The sequence below is a fragment of the Solanum lycopersicum genome, chromosome 10 (assembly GCF_036512215.1).
Source record: "Solanum lycopersicum chromosome 10, SLM_r2.1".
In the NCBI taxonomy this organism is placed as follows: Eukaryota; Viridiplantae; Streptophyta; class Magnoliopsida; order Solanales; family Solanaceae; genus Solanum; species Solanum lycopersicum.
This window is the reverse complement of record NC_090809.1, coordinates 58,811,474-58,827,183: the sequence shown is the minus strand read 5'-3', so window position 1 is coordinate 58,827,183 and position 15,710 is coordinate 58,811,474. Positions and strand designations below refer to the sequence as shown.

General features: G+C 25.3%; 1 protein-coding gene and 1 non-coding gene across 3 annotated transcripts; one reads left to right on the top strand and one right to left on the bottom strand.

Annotated features, from left to right (window-relative positions):
- Positions 1 to 9,700: 9,700 nt before the first annotated feature.
- On the bottom strand, positions 9,701 to 9,950 carry MIR7981e (microRNA MIR7981e). Its single transcript, NR_161764.1, has one exon. It is a non-coding gene; the product is annotated as a microRNA MIR7981e (primary transcript).
- A 402-nt stretch (positions 9,951 to 10,352) lies between these two features.
- LAX4 (auxin transporter-like protein 4) lies at positions 10,353 to 15,710 on the top strand. 2 transcript variants are annotated; one of them, XM_069289650.1, is made up of 8 exons: positions 10,353 to 10,440; positions 10,853 to 11,068; positions 11,201 to 11,386; positions 12,374 to 12,486; positions 13,268 to 13,451; positions 13,564 to 13,661; positions 14,368 to 14,833; positions 15,209 to 15,699. In XM_069289650.1, exons 2-8 carry the CDS (start codon positions 10,892 to 10,894, stop codon positions 15,440 to 15,442), a joined length of 1,458 nt encoding a protein of 485 aa, XP_069145751.1. In that variant the 5' UTR covers positions 10,353 to 10,440; positions 10,853 to 10,891; the 3' UTR covers positions 15,443 to 15,699.

The window sequence follows — 15,710 nt, the reverse complement described above, 5'->3', positions numbered from 1 at the left end:
GTTTACTGCTGTAAAGTTTATTCTTCCTACATCTTCTTGGCTCGTAGTTGGTTAGTGGGGTTGAGTTGTTTGATGTTAGCTTGACACCACATGTCTTTCGTCAAAATTTAAGGGCAAATTTATGTTAAATATAATGAGAAAACACATATTTAGTTCAAAAGTATAATGCAAGTAAATATTTGAAATAAAAATATTACAAAAATATATTTAAATCATCTTTACTATAGTAGTACATTTGACCCTTTTTTGGAGAATAAAGAACCTTTTTCTCACTTGCGCCTATTAGTTCAACTCTCAAGGCCGAGAATTGATTCTGGGTCATCGATAATTCTGTTCAAATCAACTGAGTCATCTCGAAGGATATTAATGTGTTTTAAATGTTTCTTGTAACTCTTAGTACTTATTATCTTTGAAGAATTTATTATAGAAGTGTATTTTAAATATTTCTTGTAACTCTTAACGCTTATTATTCTTTGAAGAATTTATTATAGAAGTTAACCTTGTATTTTTACTCTCTCCGTTTAGTTTTCTTATCTTATTTTTCTAAAATAAATTTTCATTTTTACTTGTTCCTGTTCTTATCAAGAAAATTCAATAATATTTTTTTATGTTAACCTTCAACATTAAATACTTTTTTAAAAATTATTTTTTAAGACTTAATACTAAACAGCATTTAACAGGGATAATTTGATAAAATATCTAAATCATTAATCATTTTCTAAATGAATATGTCAAAGTTAACTGTAACAAGTAAAAGGGAATAAAAGGAATAATTGTTAACTTATTATTTGTGATAAGATCGACAATGCTCCTAATCTATTGAATTTAGTTGACGAATATCTTTTTTCTCCCCATTGAACAAAACAGACTCTCAAGATTATCTTTTGACTTAAAAATATCCCTAAAATCAAATGTTGATTAAGTTTAGCTTCCTAACTAGCCATATGGCAATATATAGTTGATCCATATAATAATTCAATAAGAATTAAACCACCCAACCTATATATTTAGGAAATTTGTTATTTAAAATAATCAATAAATATTCCATACATATAAAAATTATCTTATTAAAAGTAAAATGAGAAATTTAAAATACAATTAGTACTATTAATTATAGAAAAATATTCATATATTTTTTTTTAAAATTGTATTTTATTTTTAAAAATTGTTGCTACCATAAATTAAGATGATGTGAAATGCATCCAATTTAATGGGGTCCAAAATCGAAAACTAGCACGGGTTCCTCCTTAGCTAGGCACTTATTCGAACAACTTTACATGTTTTGTCATTTGTCATAATCAATTTTAATCTCAAGTTTTGATATGATTCTTTCTCACAATTATATAATGGAATTATACTATAAAAGGTTTTAGCTTTATCTATTCTTTTTGAAATAATTCTATACAAATAGATATCTCAAAGAGAATAGCGATGACCAACACTGCTTTATAAAAAAGACAAGAAAATCTATAGTGATACGATCGATATGATTCTTTATCTTAGTTCTTAAATGTTGAGCTTTAGACTTAATAATTAGTATAGAACTAGTGAAACTATTCGCGCTTCGCGCGATTATATGAAATATTTATAAGATAATAATATGAAATATATAATATTTAGGTTAGTATCGAATATATAGATAATATTTATATTTCTCCTCGTCTGCGATATTATAGACTTTTTAAAAACATATAAAATATATTTATTTGTTTAGTATATGTATATATTAGAACAAAATATTCACCGTGGTGAAGTAAACGGAATAAGGGATAATATGTTGAAATAACAATATATTGGAATTAGGTTGAAAATATTTTAGATGTTTTAATTTTCTCTATCTTTTCTAGGAGTAGTGATGTTCTATCTAAACTCTGATTTCGTCAAATAAAATTATTTTCTTTTATTTTATTATTACATTTGCTCATTATAATTTTTTAAACATTATTTAAATACTTGTAAGATTTTCGAAAAATGAAGCATATAAAGTCATGATTCATATTTAATATTAAACTTTACAAGTAAGATGAAGAGACATGAGTTATAAATAATTCAAATGTATAATTTTATTAGCCACTAAATGTATTACTAATTATGTATTGATTTTATTTGTAAAATAAAAAAATAAAAAAAAGTTGTGAAAATACAAAAAATGAACAGAGAAAATATAATAATTGGTGGCTACATAAAAATTATAAATACATTTCAAAGCAAAAAGAACGACGACAGATTGTTACATACGCAAAAAATGACATCATGAAAATAATAATATATTTTTCAATTACTTTTTATAATTTATAATAAAAGTGAAACTAATCATCATAAATTTTGTTGTTGTTAAAATGAAATAATTATATTTATTTTTTTTCATAACAAAGAGAAAATAGAATACTAAAGGATCAAATGATTAGTATTGACAATATAATACATTTAGCTAAATTATTTACATAAATTAAAACTTTAAAAACTCTAGCAAAAGTAATTAAGTTGCTAATAAATTTTAAAGTGAAAAAATAATCTCTAATTATGCTTATTTTTTTTTCCTTGTACCATCTTCCTTTGCAAAGAGATCCGTCATCATGTTTTGATCATATGTCAAACTCTTCATATATGCAACCAACTGAATAAAAAAAAAGCATATACGAATTAAAAATAATTATATTAAAAAAAAGAACGAAATATAAATCATATTTAATATATTTATATATTATCTTTTCAATAGTAATAACAATACTAAATAATAATTATTTCTTGAAATCTAACAAATATTATAATTAAACTATATTATATATGGAAAACTAACTATTAAAAAAGTAATTGCATACGGACAAAACATTGTTAAGAATTAAAGAGATTTTGTTAATCATACTTACTTGATAAATTATAATACAAACATAAAAATATATATTAAGAAAGCATGTCTAAGTCCATAAAAATAAAAAGAAAGACTTAAGAATGAAATATATCTTACCTTCATATACTTTTTGTTACATGTTAGCTAATTCACAAACATGTATTATGGAGAAGAGAAATTATAACTTTATATGTGAATCTTCATGAAAATAAATATGAATCTATGTAGACAAAATAAAGGAAATGAAAAAAATAAGGACTTGAGAATGATATCTTGATTAACTTCATGTACTTTTTTTTTGGTTACATGTTAGTTTCCTTCACAAATCAAATACGAATTTATAGACAAAAATAGAGGAAATAAAAAATAAAAATTTCAATGAAGTATTTCTTACCTTCATGTGTATTTTTTTGGTTACAGATCAAACTTATATGATGAAAAAAGAAAGAATAATTGTAAAAGTGAATCCTCATTAAACTAATATAAATTTATAGGCAAAATAAAGGAATTTTATAAGACACATAAACTTATAAATTTAAATTGGAGGTTCTGAATATAAAAATTATGAGAGTCATGAATATTATTAAAAGTAAAAATTAAAGAAGGGCAAGTCATGGGTAGTAACTCCTAGTGAATAAATTCAAAAATAAAAATAAAAATACTTAAAATGTAAAAAAATAATAATATGATTTCATGATTAGAAGTGAGATAAACAAATAGAAAAAAAATATAGAATTTTTTTATTATTATAAATGTTCATACATTAATAAAGTATTTATTTGTATATTTGTATAAATGAAGTAATATATTTTTACAATAAAATAATTAATTTAAATTAAAAAAGTCAAAATAAATAAATTATGTTTCTCTTTTAATTATAAGTGAGATAAATAAATAAAAAATATGAAGAGTTTTTGTTATAAATGACCCACCATTAGTAAAATATTTATTTATAATAAATTTAAATAATTTTTTATGATATATAATAATTATTTTTTAAAAAAAAAAGATGAAAAAAACTAAATGCAAATGGAGCCATATAGAGCTGCCACATCACCTCCTCTATGGTCCTCATTTATATATTTATATATTGAAAAAATATGAAAAGTTTTTGTTATAAATGACCCACCATTAATAAAATATTTATTTATAATAAATTTAAGTAATTTTATATGATATATAATAATTATTTTTAAAAAAAAAAGATGAAAAAAACTAAATGCAAATGGAGGCCATATAGAGGTGCCACATCACCTCCTCTATGGTCCTCATTTATATATATATATTGATTTATTTGAGTCATATGATAATATCAGACATTTATATTAAAATTATTATTAATATTATTGGAATAATTTTACTTTTGAAAAATAAGATATGATAATTAATATATTATTGAGTAAAAGCCTATTTGTATTAGCTTAAAAGCTGGTCAAACTAACTTAAAAATTGATTTTTTGATTTATTCAAGTGTTTGACAATTCTCAAAATGACTTATTTTAAGTTTAAATTTTTTTTATATCAAGTCAAAAGTTAAAAACTGGAAAACGGGTGTTTTTCTCTTTTAGTTTAAAAGCTTGACCAAATATTTTACCGTTTGCCCTTATTTTTTATTATTATTATTATTATTATCATTATTATTATTATTATTTATTATTATAATTATTAGTATTATACATATTTTATTATTTTATTATTATTACTCTTTATAATTATTATTATATATTATATATTATTAGTATTATTAATATTTTATTATTTTTATTATTATTATTAGGAAAAATTAGCAAACAAGTCAAAATCAATAATTTAATTAGTAAAAAACTCACTACTTTAAAAATATTGTTTAAAATGTCATTATTTTGAAAAATAATATGTATCCTAATTAAATCCCTATTTTATCTTCTAAAAAAATAATTTATTTACGTTTCTATGTATATCAATAGTTCATTTTTTTCAAATTATTTTAATTTTAAAAAAAAAATATGCAAATTTTTCCGATATCTCTCTCTTCCATATTTATCCCATAAGTAAAAAAATAAAATTCTCTCTCTCCATATTTTCATATTCATATTACTATTCAACCTTCAAATGCTTCTTCTCTTCAACTCCAATTTTTTTATTATCTTCAATCGAAATATTTTTTTTTATTTTAAAAATCTGGATTCACACAAATTTCTATAATTAAGATATTTTTATCGTTATCTTTTTTTTTTAGATTTATTTTTTATTTTATTGTTGCTTAAATCATTGGTGATAATAGGATTCTTCTCGTTTAGAACTATAAAACACTCTTCAAAGAATGATTCTAAGAAACACTATTCATCTAGTAAAACGGTTTCTAGTGATTTTCCATCATTTAATCTATGTATTACTCAAGAAACAACGGATATTGTAAGATCTGCTTCTAAAATTAGGGAAGAGAGACGACAAGAATAAAGTCTTCATCAAATTCAGATTGAAAACGTAACTCGTATGTTACAAGAAAATGACGGCGAAGACCAAATTGTTGATGAAGAGGTATTTAAATATTTCTTACATGTTTAGGTTTTTGCATGTTGAGTTGGAGTTAAATAACAATTTGTTCAACAATGTGTACTGAATATATTTTGTAAATTTCTTGTTATGTAAATTGTGCAATATTTATTAGTTTGTATTTTGTATTCAGTGGTTATTTTATTATTGTATTTTGGGGTCAGTTTTTGTTAATTTTGATAATGTATTATTTTTTTCATTCTTTTATATTTTTTTCACATTTGAAGATATTCAATAATTTATGAATACATTTTACATGACTATGACATTTCAGATTTTATATTTAATTATTAATATTATTTTTATATTTAATTATTTATTATTATTTAGATTTTATTATTATTATTATTTATTTTATTATTCTTTTATTATTATTATTATATATTATTATTATATATTATATATTATTATTTATTTTATTATTCTTTATTATTATTATATATTATTATTATATTATTATTATTATATATTATATATTATTTTATTATTCTTTTCAGATTATTTTATTGTTATCATTATTATTATTATTATTTATTATTATTTTATATTATATATTATTATTATTATTATTAAATTAATCATTTTTTATCATGTAACAACTTTTAAGGTGTTTCAGACATTTTGATTAAAAAAGGTGTTTACCAGCACTTATTTTTCAAGCACATCAACAACTCTTTTTTAACTTCAGCACTTTTATTCAAACACATAACAACTTATTTTTAAAATAAGTTCCAGCATATTCAAAAGTAATTTTTAAAAACTATTTTTTTAAGCTCATCCAAACGGACCTATGTAGATAGTAGTACTATTTATTCAATAAAAAAAAGCTCCTATTTCCTTCTTGAATAAGCTTTCATAATTTTTTTGCTCATTACGTCTCTCGTCAAATCATGCAGATTTTCTTTTCTGGTGAAGATTTGTTTAATTTCAATTTTCTTTGTGAAAAATATATATTTCGTTAAATCTAATTTGTATTTTCTTCGTTTAAGTTATGTGATACAGTTTGACTTGATACAAAATTTAAGAAAAAAGAAAAACTTTTGAAATTTGTTATCTGAAATAAATTTAATATTTATGTGACTATAATATTTCATTAAGGATTAAATATGTATTGTAAAATTAAATTATTATTAAGTATAAGGGGTACCATTCTTTATTGATTAAAAAGAAAAGTTAGTAATATCAATTTTGTTCGAGGTAATAGTAATTTTGCTATTCTTTCAATTATCGCTCTCACAAGACTTGTGTTCTTAGTAAATACTTTTTGGTAAAATAACATTACCTCCGTTCAATTTATTTATCTGAATTTTATTTGATATGAAATTTTAAAAAGTAACTTTTTTAGAAATTTGTGATCTTAAAATAAAAATATGTATAATACATAAAATATCTTTTATTTAATAATATTAAACATGTTATAAGAAAGATAAAAATTTAAAAATTATTTGAAAATAAATCAGACTAAAAAATTAAAAGAAAAACGGAGAAATTAAAATAGAAAAGTACAAAATTTCAGTAAAATGAATTACTCGTATTCTTGTGTTTATTTTTTTGCTCTTCTTCTTATGGCAGGTTTTGTGGTGTGCAAATATGAGTTTTTTTTTTTAAATCAGTTTCTTTTTATTTGTATAACTTTAATCTTAATTAGCTATCTTAAGTTGAATCGGTTCACATTTGTTTATTGAAAAAGTCAGTTTGATAGCTTGATTTCTTTGAATGTGGACTTATTTTTTTTAAAGAAATATTAAATTCTTATTTAAGTAAAAAATAACTCACGAGAATTAATTTCGAAATCCTTTGGTAAATAATACTCCCTAATAGAATATGAGAAATACTGAAACATCTTTAAATTTGATGTAAATTATTAATTTTGTTTTTGAACTATTAAAAGCCTTAAAAATAGTCCTATACTTGACAACAAAATTCGATACACTTCTGATCTATTACGTGACATAGCAAGTGGTTTCAAACTTCTGTAAAAGCACAAAACTTTCCACAAAAATCAAGAGAAGTATTGAAAACATACTAATTTTGATAATTTTTTTTAATATATTTAGCTCATGATACAAAAATAACAAGACATTTTAGGTTTAGTTAGTCAAATAAAAAGATATTTTAAAATTATTAATAATTTTAAAATAAAATATATAATCTACGTTAATTATAAGTATCTTTCAAATAATTTTCCAAATGGGCGGAATAGCAATTAAGAAGTAATAGTTGGACCATGTGAATGTCAACAACCCAACATGTTGCTTAATTTTGATCCCTCGTGCCCTAAATAATCCATTCCTTAATCATTAATTTTTCCACTAACATTATATTAGCAATGATAATAATTTTAAAAATAATACGGAAAAAATATCAACATGATAAAAGTGAATAGAAATTAATAATCAGGATTGACTAAAAGGCTTTCTAATTTGTTGGTTACACCTCATCAGTCATTGATTTTACTTTATTAGTCAACAATCAACATGTAAGTGGAATGCACATTACATTATTAATGCATGGGAAAATAGTAATTATTATAATAATTATGATAAACAGTAGGAGAAAAAGTTTTGAAAACAATATGAACGCTAGAAAAGGATTGCAAAATTTCGAATATTATTCTTTGATTGGCAACTGCGTGTCACATTATTTCAAGTTTAACAAAAGGATAAGTTTTAAAAGATGAAAAAGAGTGAATTTTATTAAAAGTATGACGTAGGAAATTTTAAGCCTTGGTCTAATGTGGAAGGATAATAAATTTGAACTTTTTTAATACTTTGATTGGCGTTAAAGCTCGGAATGAATGAAACTAAGTTCCTTATATGTTTTGGATAATATTTTTATCTTTAAGATAAAATCTAATTTAATATTGTATCAGATCAGATAGAAAACTGAAAAATAATTATCGAGATGGAAGTATCTCTGATATATGAATGTGCATGCACGAGATTGAAACAGTAAATTTTCATATAAAGAATATACATACCGATAAGAAGATGAAACGAACGTAATGATAATAATGAATGAAATATCTCATATTGGTGAATGAAATAAATCGTGAGCTCCTTATGAAGTTAAAAAAACTTTCCTATATTTGAATGACTTTATATATTAGTAACCAAAGTTGGATGAAATCAGAAAGCTAATATGTATTAGTAAACCGAATTGGTTCCATCATAGTGATCATTCCATAGTTACATTTAAGATTTATTAGGACCTTACAAAATGAATTAAAAACATTAGACGTTTTAATTTTTTTTATATAAAAATAATTTTTTTAAATAAAAAGAACATAAAACAAAAATTCTCCAAATCTTAAATTCTTATATGCCAGGAATTAGGTAAATGTATTAAATTCTTACAGAAAAATCAATATAAGTAAATGATATTCTTTTTGTCTCAATCTTAATTTCAGTAAAACTTTAATATAATCATTTTAAAAATGAAACACAGTCAACAAACTTATAAAAGTCTAACCACTCAATTTAATTTTACGTGTCTTAATGACGGAGAACTAAATTAATCAAGAAAATCTTTTGAAATTATGAAAGTAAAATTAAAGATGTGTTAATATGTTAAAAATATTTTTTAAATTATGAGATTTTGATTATGTAATGTAAAATGACAAAATTTAATAGTTATTATAAAATAAAAAACGTAATAATATTTTAAATAAACTACAAATAAGACGCAAAAATTATTGGACAAGTTGAGAGAAATTAGATTGTTATTATAAGTAAAATCCACCGTCAAGTGGCTAATTTGGAAGTTTTTCACGCTATATTGAATAAAAATTTACAGATCTAGCACATGATATCTTTAGCTGAAATTAAGAGAACAATTATTTTTAAATTGAAATAATTTATTTTGTAATTTTTTAGGAGAGCATTGCACATGCAAAATAAAATTATAGTCAAACACAGAGTGATATAGTATATAAAACTATATTATTTTTCAATAATATGCTTATTAAGTTTTCATTAAATTATGTTAACAGCCTATTTACAAAAAAATGGAGCTTTAAATAGTATAACTCAAGTTGTGTAAAGCTTTACGCAATTCGGTTACTTGCAAATTTTCATCATACAAAGTTAGGCATACACCCCTAAAAGAGATTATATATTAAGATAATTAAGGTAAATATTAAATAGTCAATCATCTTTTCATTTTTTTTAGAGTTGTGTAAATAAAGAATATAACAAATATTTTGAGATTGAAGAATATAATATTTTTTTTAAATCTTATAATTTTAAATGTCACGTGAAATATAAAATTTAAGAATTATCAAATTAAAAAGACATAATGCATAAGTATCTTCAACCTATATCCGAAATCTCAGAGACACACTTATACTATTAAGGTTTTATTACCTCTGAACTTATTTTATTAATAATTTTCTATCTCATTTCGATCTACGTGACACTATCTTGTGGATCCAACGCTGGTTGACTTTTCTTTTCCAAGTTAATGTCACGTAGATCGAAAAGAGGTAGAAAGTTACTTATAAAATAAGTTCAGGGGTAACAGGACCTTAGTATAATATAAGTGTGTCTCTGAAATTTCGAGCTAGGTTGAGGGGTACTTGTGCATTTTTTCAATTAAAAAGAATATTTCAAAATAGATAAATAAAAAAAGACACATAAATTAAAACATAAGACGGATTATTATAGACACATAGTAGCTTTTATTCGATCATATATTTTAAAGTTAAAATTTAAATTTCAAATTTTTATAATTATATTTAAATATGTATTCAAAATGACTCAACTAAATAATTTCACATAAATAATCCGAAATTTATCCATTTTAATAGCTTTTAAAAACAAATTCGTACAAGGAATAAAGATAAGTAACAAAAATTAAAATTTTCACCATTATCATATACACACAAAATGCTCACCCAATTTTTTATAGGGCGAAATCTAGCTGTTGTTGTTTATAAATACGTTATGTGTACTTTGAAAATACTAGTGCTGAAAAGTGATTTTTTTTTTCTTGCTCTGTTTCTACTTTCTAGTCTGTGCACTACTAATAGATAATCTCCGAGTCCTGTTTTTAAGGTCTCTTTCGCCGTCTTTTTGATTCGGCCGCGCCCCTGACGATAATATCCGTATCTTCTCTGTTTATTTATAAATATAAATAAAATCAACTGCATTTAATTCGCCTTCAGAATTAGTTTTGTAGTTTCAGAAATAATACTTATTTTGTTGCTGCAATTACTATTCAGCTACATATGTATAGTATCTGTCATAATCTTCGAAACTTGTTTTGTTATCTCTGCTTCACTAGTGGGGTTTTTCTTTCTCTCTCTTGCTCTGTTTTTTCAGTAGTGCTCTGTTTTTTGAGGACAAAAAACATTCAGAATAATTTTGGGTATTTATCTGAGTTTCAAGAAAAGAGGTATTTCAAGTAAAATATTTTGGAATCTGGAAATAAGTTTTTTTGGTCTCATTTTGTTGAGTGTGTTTGCAGATCTGCTGCAATTTAGACCTCTTTTTTTAAAAAATTAAAATGTATGCTGAGAAGCAAGCAGAGGAAGCTATTGTTTCAAACTTCAATGGAACTGATCGTGATGGGGAGGAAGTTGAGAAATTAGGTGAAGAAGATCATTCTGTTTTTAGTGTCAAAAGCCTGCTCTGGCATGGTGGCTCTGTTTGGGATGCTTGGTTCAGCTGTGCTTCTAATCAAGTACATTTCTTTTTCTTTTAATAGCTCATATTTTATTCACCGTAATAGTGGGATTACACTGAATATGTTATCGTGATTGATCCGTCATATTTAGTACTCCATTTTCTAAATTCATTTATTTATTTTTAACAGGTTGCTCAAGTGCTATTGACACTGCCATATTCATTTTCTCAACTTGGTATGGTATCTGGCGTAGTGTTTCAAGTGTTTTATGGTCTTGTTGGGAGCTGGACTGCATACCTCATTAGTGTTCTCTACATAGAGTACAGAAGCAGAAAAGAAAAAGAAGGTGTTAACTTCAAAAATCATGTGATTCAGGTATACGAATCGGAGCAAAAAAAGTTCAAGTTAAAGCATATGTTTTATTGAAAAATTATACTAAGTATATGATTATTATTTTTCAGAAGTATATATTTACTCTTTGAAAATTTTTATAAATTTTTGATTTTGCCACGCATAGTTTTTTACCGTCATATAGTTGAGTCGAAAATTAAATAAGTCACAAAAATATAAAAATGATCAAAATAAGTCACTATTTTAGTTACGGATTAAAATAAGCATAGTAGTTTAAAAATTTCTACTTTATCCAATTTTTCAAATGTTTTTTGTTAGTGTCATCACGTGTATTTTTAATATATAACGAAATTTTTTTTACACTTTAGTGAGACTTTTTCTTTCGTATATAAAATAAAACTTTTTCTTTCATTTTATAAATTTTTTACTTTATAGAAAATTACTTTACTTTTTTCACCTTAAATTACTTTACCTTTTCACCTTTTTCTTCTCTGTTTCACTTTCATGGCTTTTAAGCTTTTGTACACTTTGAAGATTAACATAGATGGTCCCAATTCGATAACTAAACCATCAATATTAATCTTCAAAGTCTAAAAATGTTTAGAGGCCATGAAAGTGAAAGAGAGAATTAAAAGGTAAAGTAATTTTCAATAAAGTAATCTTGCACTTTATGGAGTGAAAGAAAAAGTTTTACTTTATAAAATGGAAGAAAAAGTTACACTTTATAAAGTGTAAGAAAAAATCCTGTTACACGTTAAAAATACCGGTTATGACACTAATGAAAAACATTTAAAAAATTAAATAAAATGAAACTTTTTCTTCCACTGTACTTATTTTAGTTAATAACTAAAATAGTGACTTATTTTATATTTTTATGGCTTATTTAGATTATCCAGTCTCCACACAGTTCAACTTGTAATATTTTCATTTTTTTTAAAAAAAAAAAATAGTACTTTTTCAGAATCTGAAAGACTTGCAAATAGATTTATTGATGTGTCTTTCAACTGGTAGTGGTTTGAAGTGCTTGATGGACTATTGGGTCCTTACTGGAAAGCAGCAGGCCTTGCCTTCAACTGTACGTTCCTTCTGTTTGGATCCGTCATACAACTAATTGCTTGCGCAAGGTACGGATCACTACTCCCTTCTTCATTAAAACCGTCTTTTAAATATTATAGTTTGACTCGATATCAACTCTGAGAAGGAAAAATAGACTTCTTAAAACTTGTGATTTAAAATTAATGATAGAAATTTGTGTAACTATAAGTTGTTATTTTTTTTCAAGAGACACATATACTAGTTAGAGTTAGCTCGTATTGTTAAAAACACTCTTTACATTTGGCTAATTACTTCAGTTGATATAATGTATTGTGCAAATTGACTTGAGCTAAGGTACAGGCTATATGATGCGTAACTGGTAAAGTTATTGCTATGTGATAAGAAGATATAAATTTGACGTGTGAAAATTGTCTTTTGTGTTAATTAAGAATTGTATATTCTGTTTACGATAGATTCTTGTGGTTTAGCCATTTTATGAATAATTTTAAAAATAGCCTGTAGCAAAAATGCAGAATTAATATATGTAGAATAAATCCTTTTCTAGCCATTCCATGAATGTCGCGCATTAGTGACAATGTCGGGATTTTCACTTTAAGCTTTCACAATATGAACAACCAACCATACAAATTAACCAAAAGAGATTTAACATTTATTTGTGTACATAGGAAATAATTTCGTATAAAATAATTTAGTTTTTCTTCGAAGGATTTGAATGAAATCCCTAGCTCTTAGCGACTAGCAAGAGATTAGTGCAATTGGGAAGCTCTTGTGCTAAATATTGAGAGTTAAAAATGTAAATCTTGATATTTGATTATTAAGTTGATTGATTTTTCTTTTTAATTGGAACAGTAACATATATTACATCAATGACCACTTAGACAAGAGGACATGGACATACATATTTGGAGCTTGCTGTGCTACCACAGTTTTTATTCCTTCTTTCCATAACTATAGGATTTGGTCTTTTCTTGGCCTTGGGATGACCACTTATACAGCATGGTACTTAACAATTGCTGCTGTCATTCATGGCCAGGTAAATAAATAGTAAATAATATCATCCATAATTTATTATTCTATTAGTAATTTATGTTTGCAATTTTTATAAATGATGATAGAGGGGGTCATTTATTATGTGTCAATTATAGGTTGAAAATGTACAACACACTGCTCCAGCAAAGCTTGTGCTGTATTTCACTGGTGCCACCAATATTCTTTACACCTTTGGTGGACATGCTGTTACTGTGTAAGCTCTTCATTTATTTTTTACTCATTTGTAAACGAATGTTTTTTTTTTTTTGATAGAATAAGCATATGTGGGATAATTATGGCCTTAAAACACTTTAGTCGACTAATTTATAAAATACGTAGTAGTGTATACTTTATACAAAACATATACATAATGTATATATGCTTATAGTGTATACATGGTATACCTTTTTGACCATATTGTTAAACTAGTTGGCGGAATGGTATAGATTCATGAGTTTACCTATAAAGTTCTTCGTCACAACAATAGAGACATTTAGTAGCAATAGATTTTCTCTTTAGGGGCAATATTTATTGTCGTAAAAAGTACAATTGAAGTAATACCCATTTCCTGAATCGCTGAACTCGATAACGACATTTATATAGTGTTGGTTTAAAACTCATATTGTCGACTTATCGTTAGCTAATTGCTGCAAAATTGTTTTTTTGTTGTTGTCATATCAATATATGTTATATTCATACTACGAGACAACTTATAGTGCAGAAGAATCCAATGCTAATATTCTCCAACGTACTTGCAATTACTTTAAAATAATTATTTAAGAGAACCTATCATTATATTCCATCTTCAGTGGCTACTTTATCCCCAAGCCAATGAATACAATTTTCAATTTAAGCTTTAAATTGAAAAATAGTAAATTTTAGATAAAAAATTGTGTGTGGCCCAATAAATATGATTACAGGGAAATAATGCATGCAATGTGGAAACCCCAGAAGTTCAAGTACATATACCTAATAGCGACACTCTACGTTTTCACCCTAACGATTCCATCAGCTTCAGCCGTCTACTGGGCATTCGGAGATCAACTTCTTAACCATAGTAACGCATTTTCACTTCTTCCAAAAGACGGATGGCGCGATGCTGCAGTTATATTGATGCTAATTCACCAGTTTATCACGTTTGGATTCGCGTGTACGCCCTTGTACTTTGTCTGGGAGAAGGTTATAGGGATGCATGACACTAAAAGCATATGCTTGAGGGCACTTGTTAGGTTGCCTGTGGTGATACCCATATGGTTTTTGGCTATTATATTCCCATTCTTTGGGCCTATTAACTCTACCGTTGGAGCTCTTTTGGTTAGTTTCACTGTCTACATCATCCCAGCTCTTGCTCATATGCTCACTTATAGAACACCCTCTGCTCGACAGGTATTTCCATTATCATTTGTCCCTCATAAGTTTATAATTACAGAAATTCTTCAAATTGATACATTAATCGTTAAGTAAGTTACATTACATTTTATACGTGATACACTACTATGATGTACATTTTATACATGATATATTAATATGATGCGCGAGATATATTAATTTGATGCGCTGATACATTAATCTAGCGCGTGAAAATGAGGAATTTTGAGAATTTGTAAAACTTTAAGGTGGGATTATTGTGTATAACAATAATTGATCTTTTATGTTATATTATCAACCAAACTAATTAACCATGTTTACAATTCCTTTTGTAACAAGGAGATACTATATTTTATAATTTGTCTTGACATATATAAATAAATAATTTTGCAGAATGCAGCAGAAAAGCCACCATCCTTCATGCCAAGCTGGACTATCATGTATGTTATTAACATTTTTATTGTGGGCTGGGTTTTGGTTGTTGGGTTTGGGTTTGGTGGATGGGCCAGTATGAGCAATTTCATCAAACAAGTTGATACATTTGGACTGTTTGCAAAATGTTACCAATGTAAACCTCCGGCAGGCCAGCCACCACATCTGGCACCTCAGGCCACCGTGCACAACTAGGAACACCGACTGGGATCCGCCGCGTCAATATGTTGGACAAGTCAACGAACGAAGAACCATGTTCTTCAAATATTTTTGCATGTAACTCAAAATGTGTTGTGTGTTAATCTTCATTTTCTTTTGTTTGTGTTTCGATTTTTTGTTCAGATATTAGATGTGATAATTAACGTGTCGAATTGCTGACTAATTGGCTATCAAAAGGATTAGCTAATTAATTGAATCAACATATGCTAATGCTAATTAGTTATTTTGTCCAATTTTGTGGAGG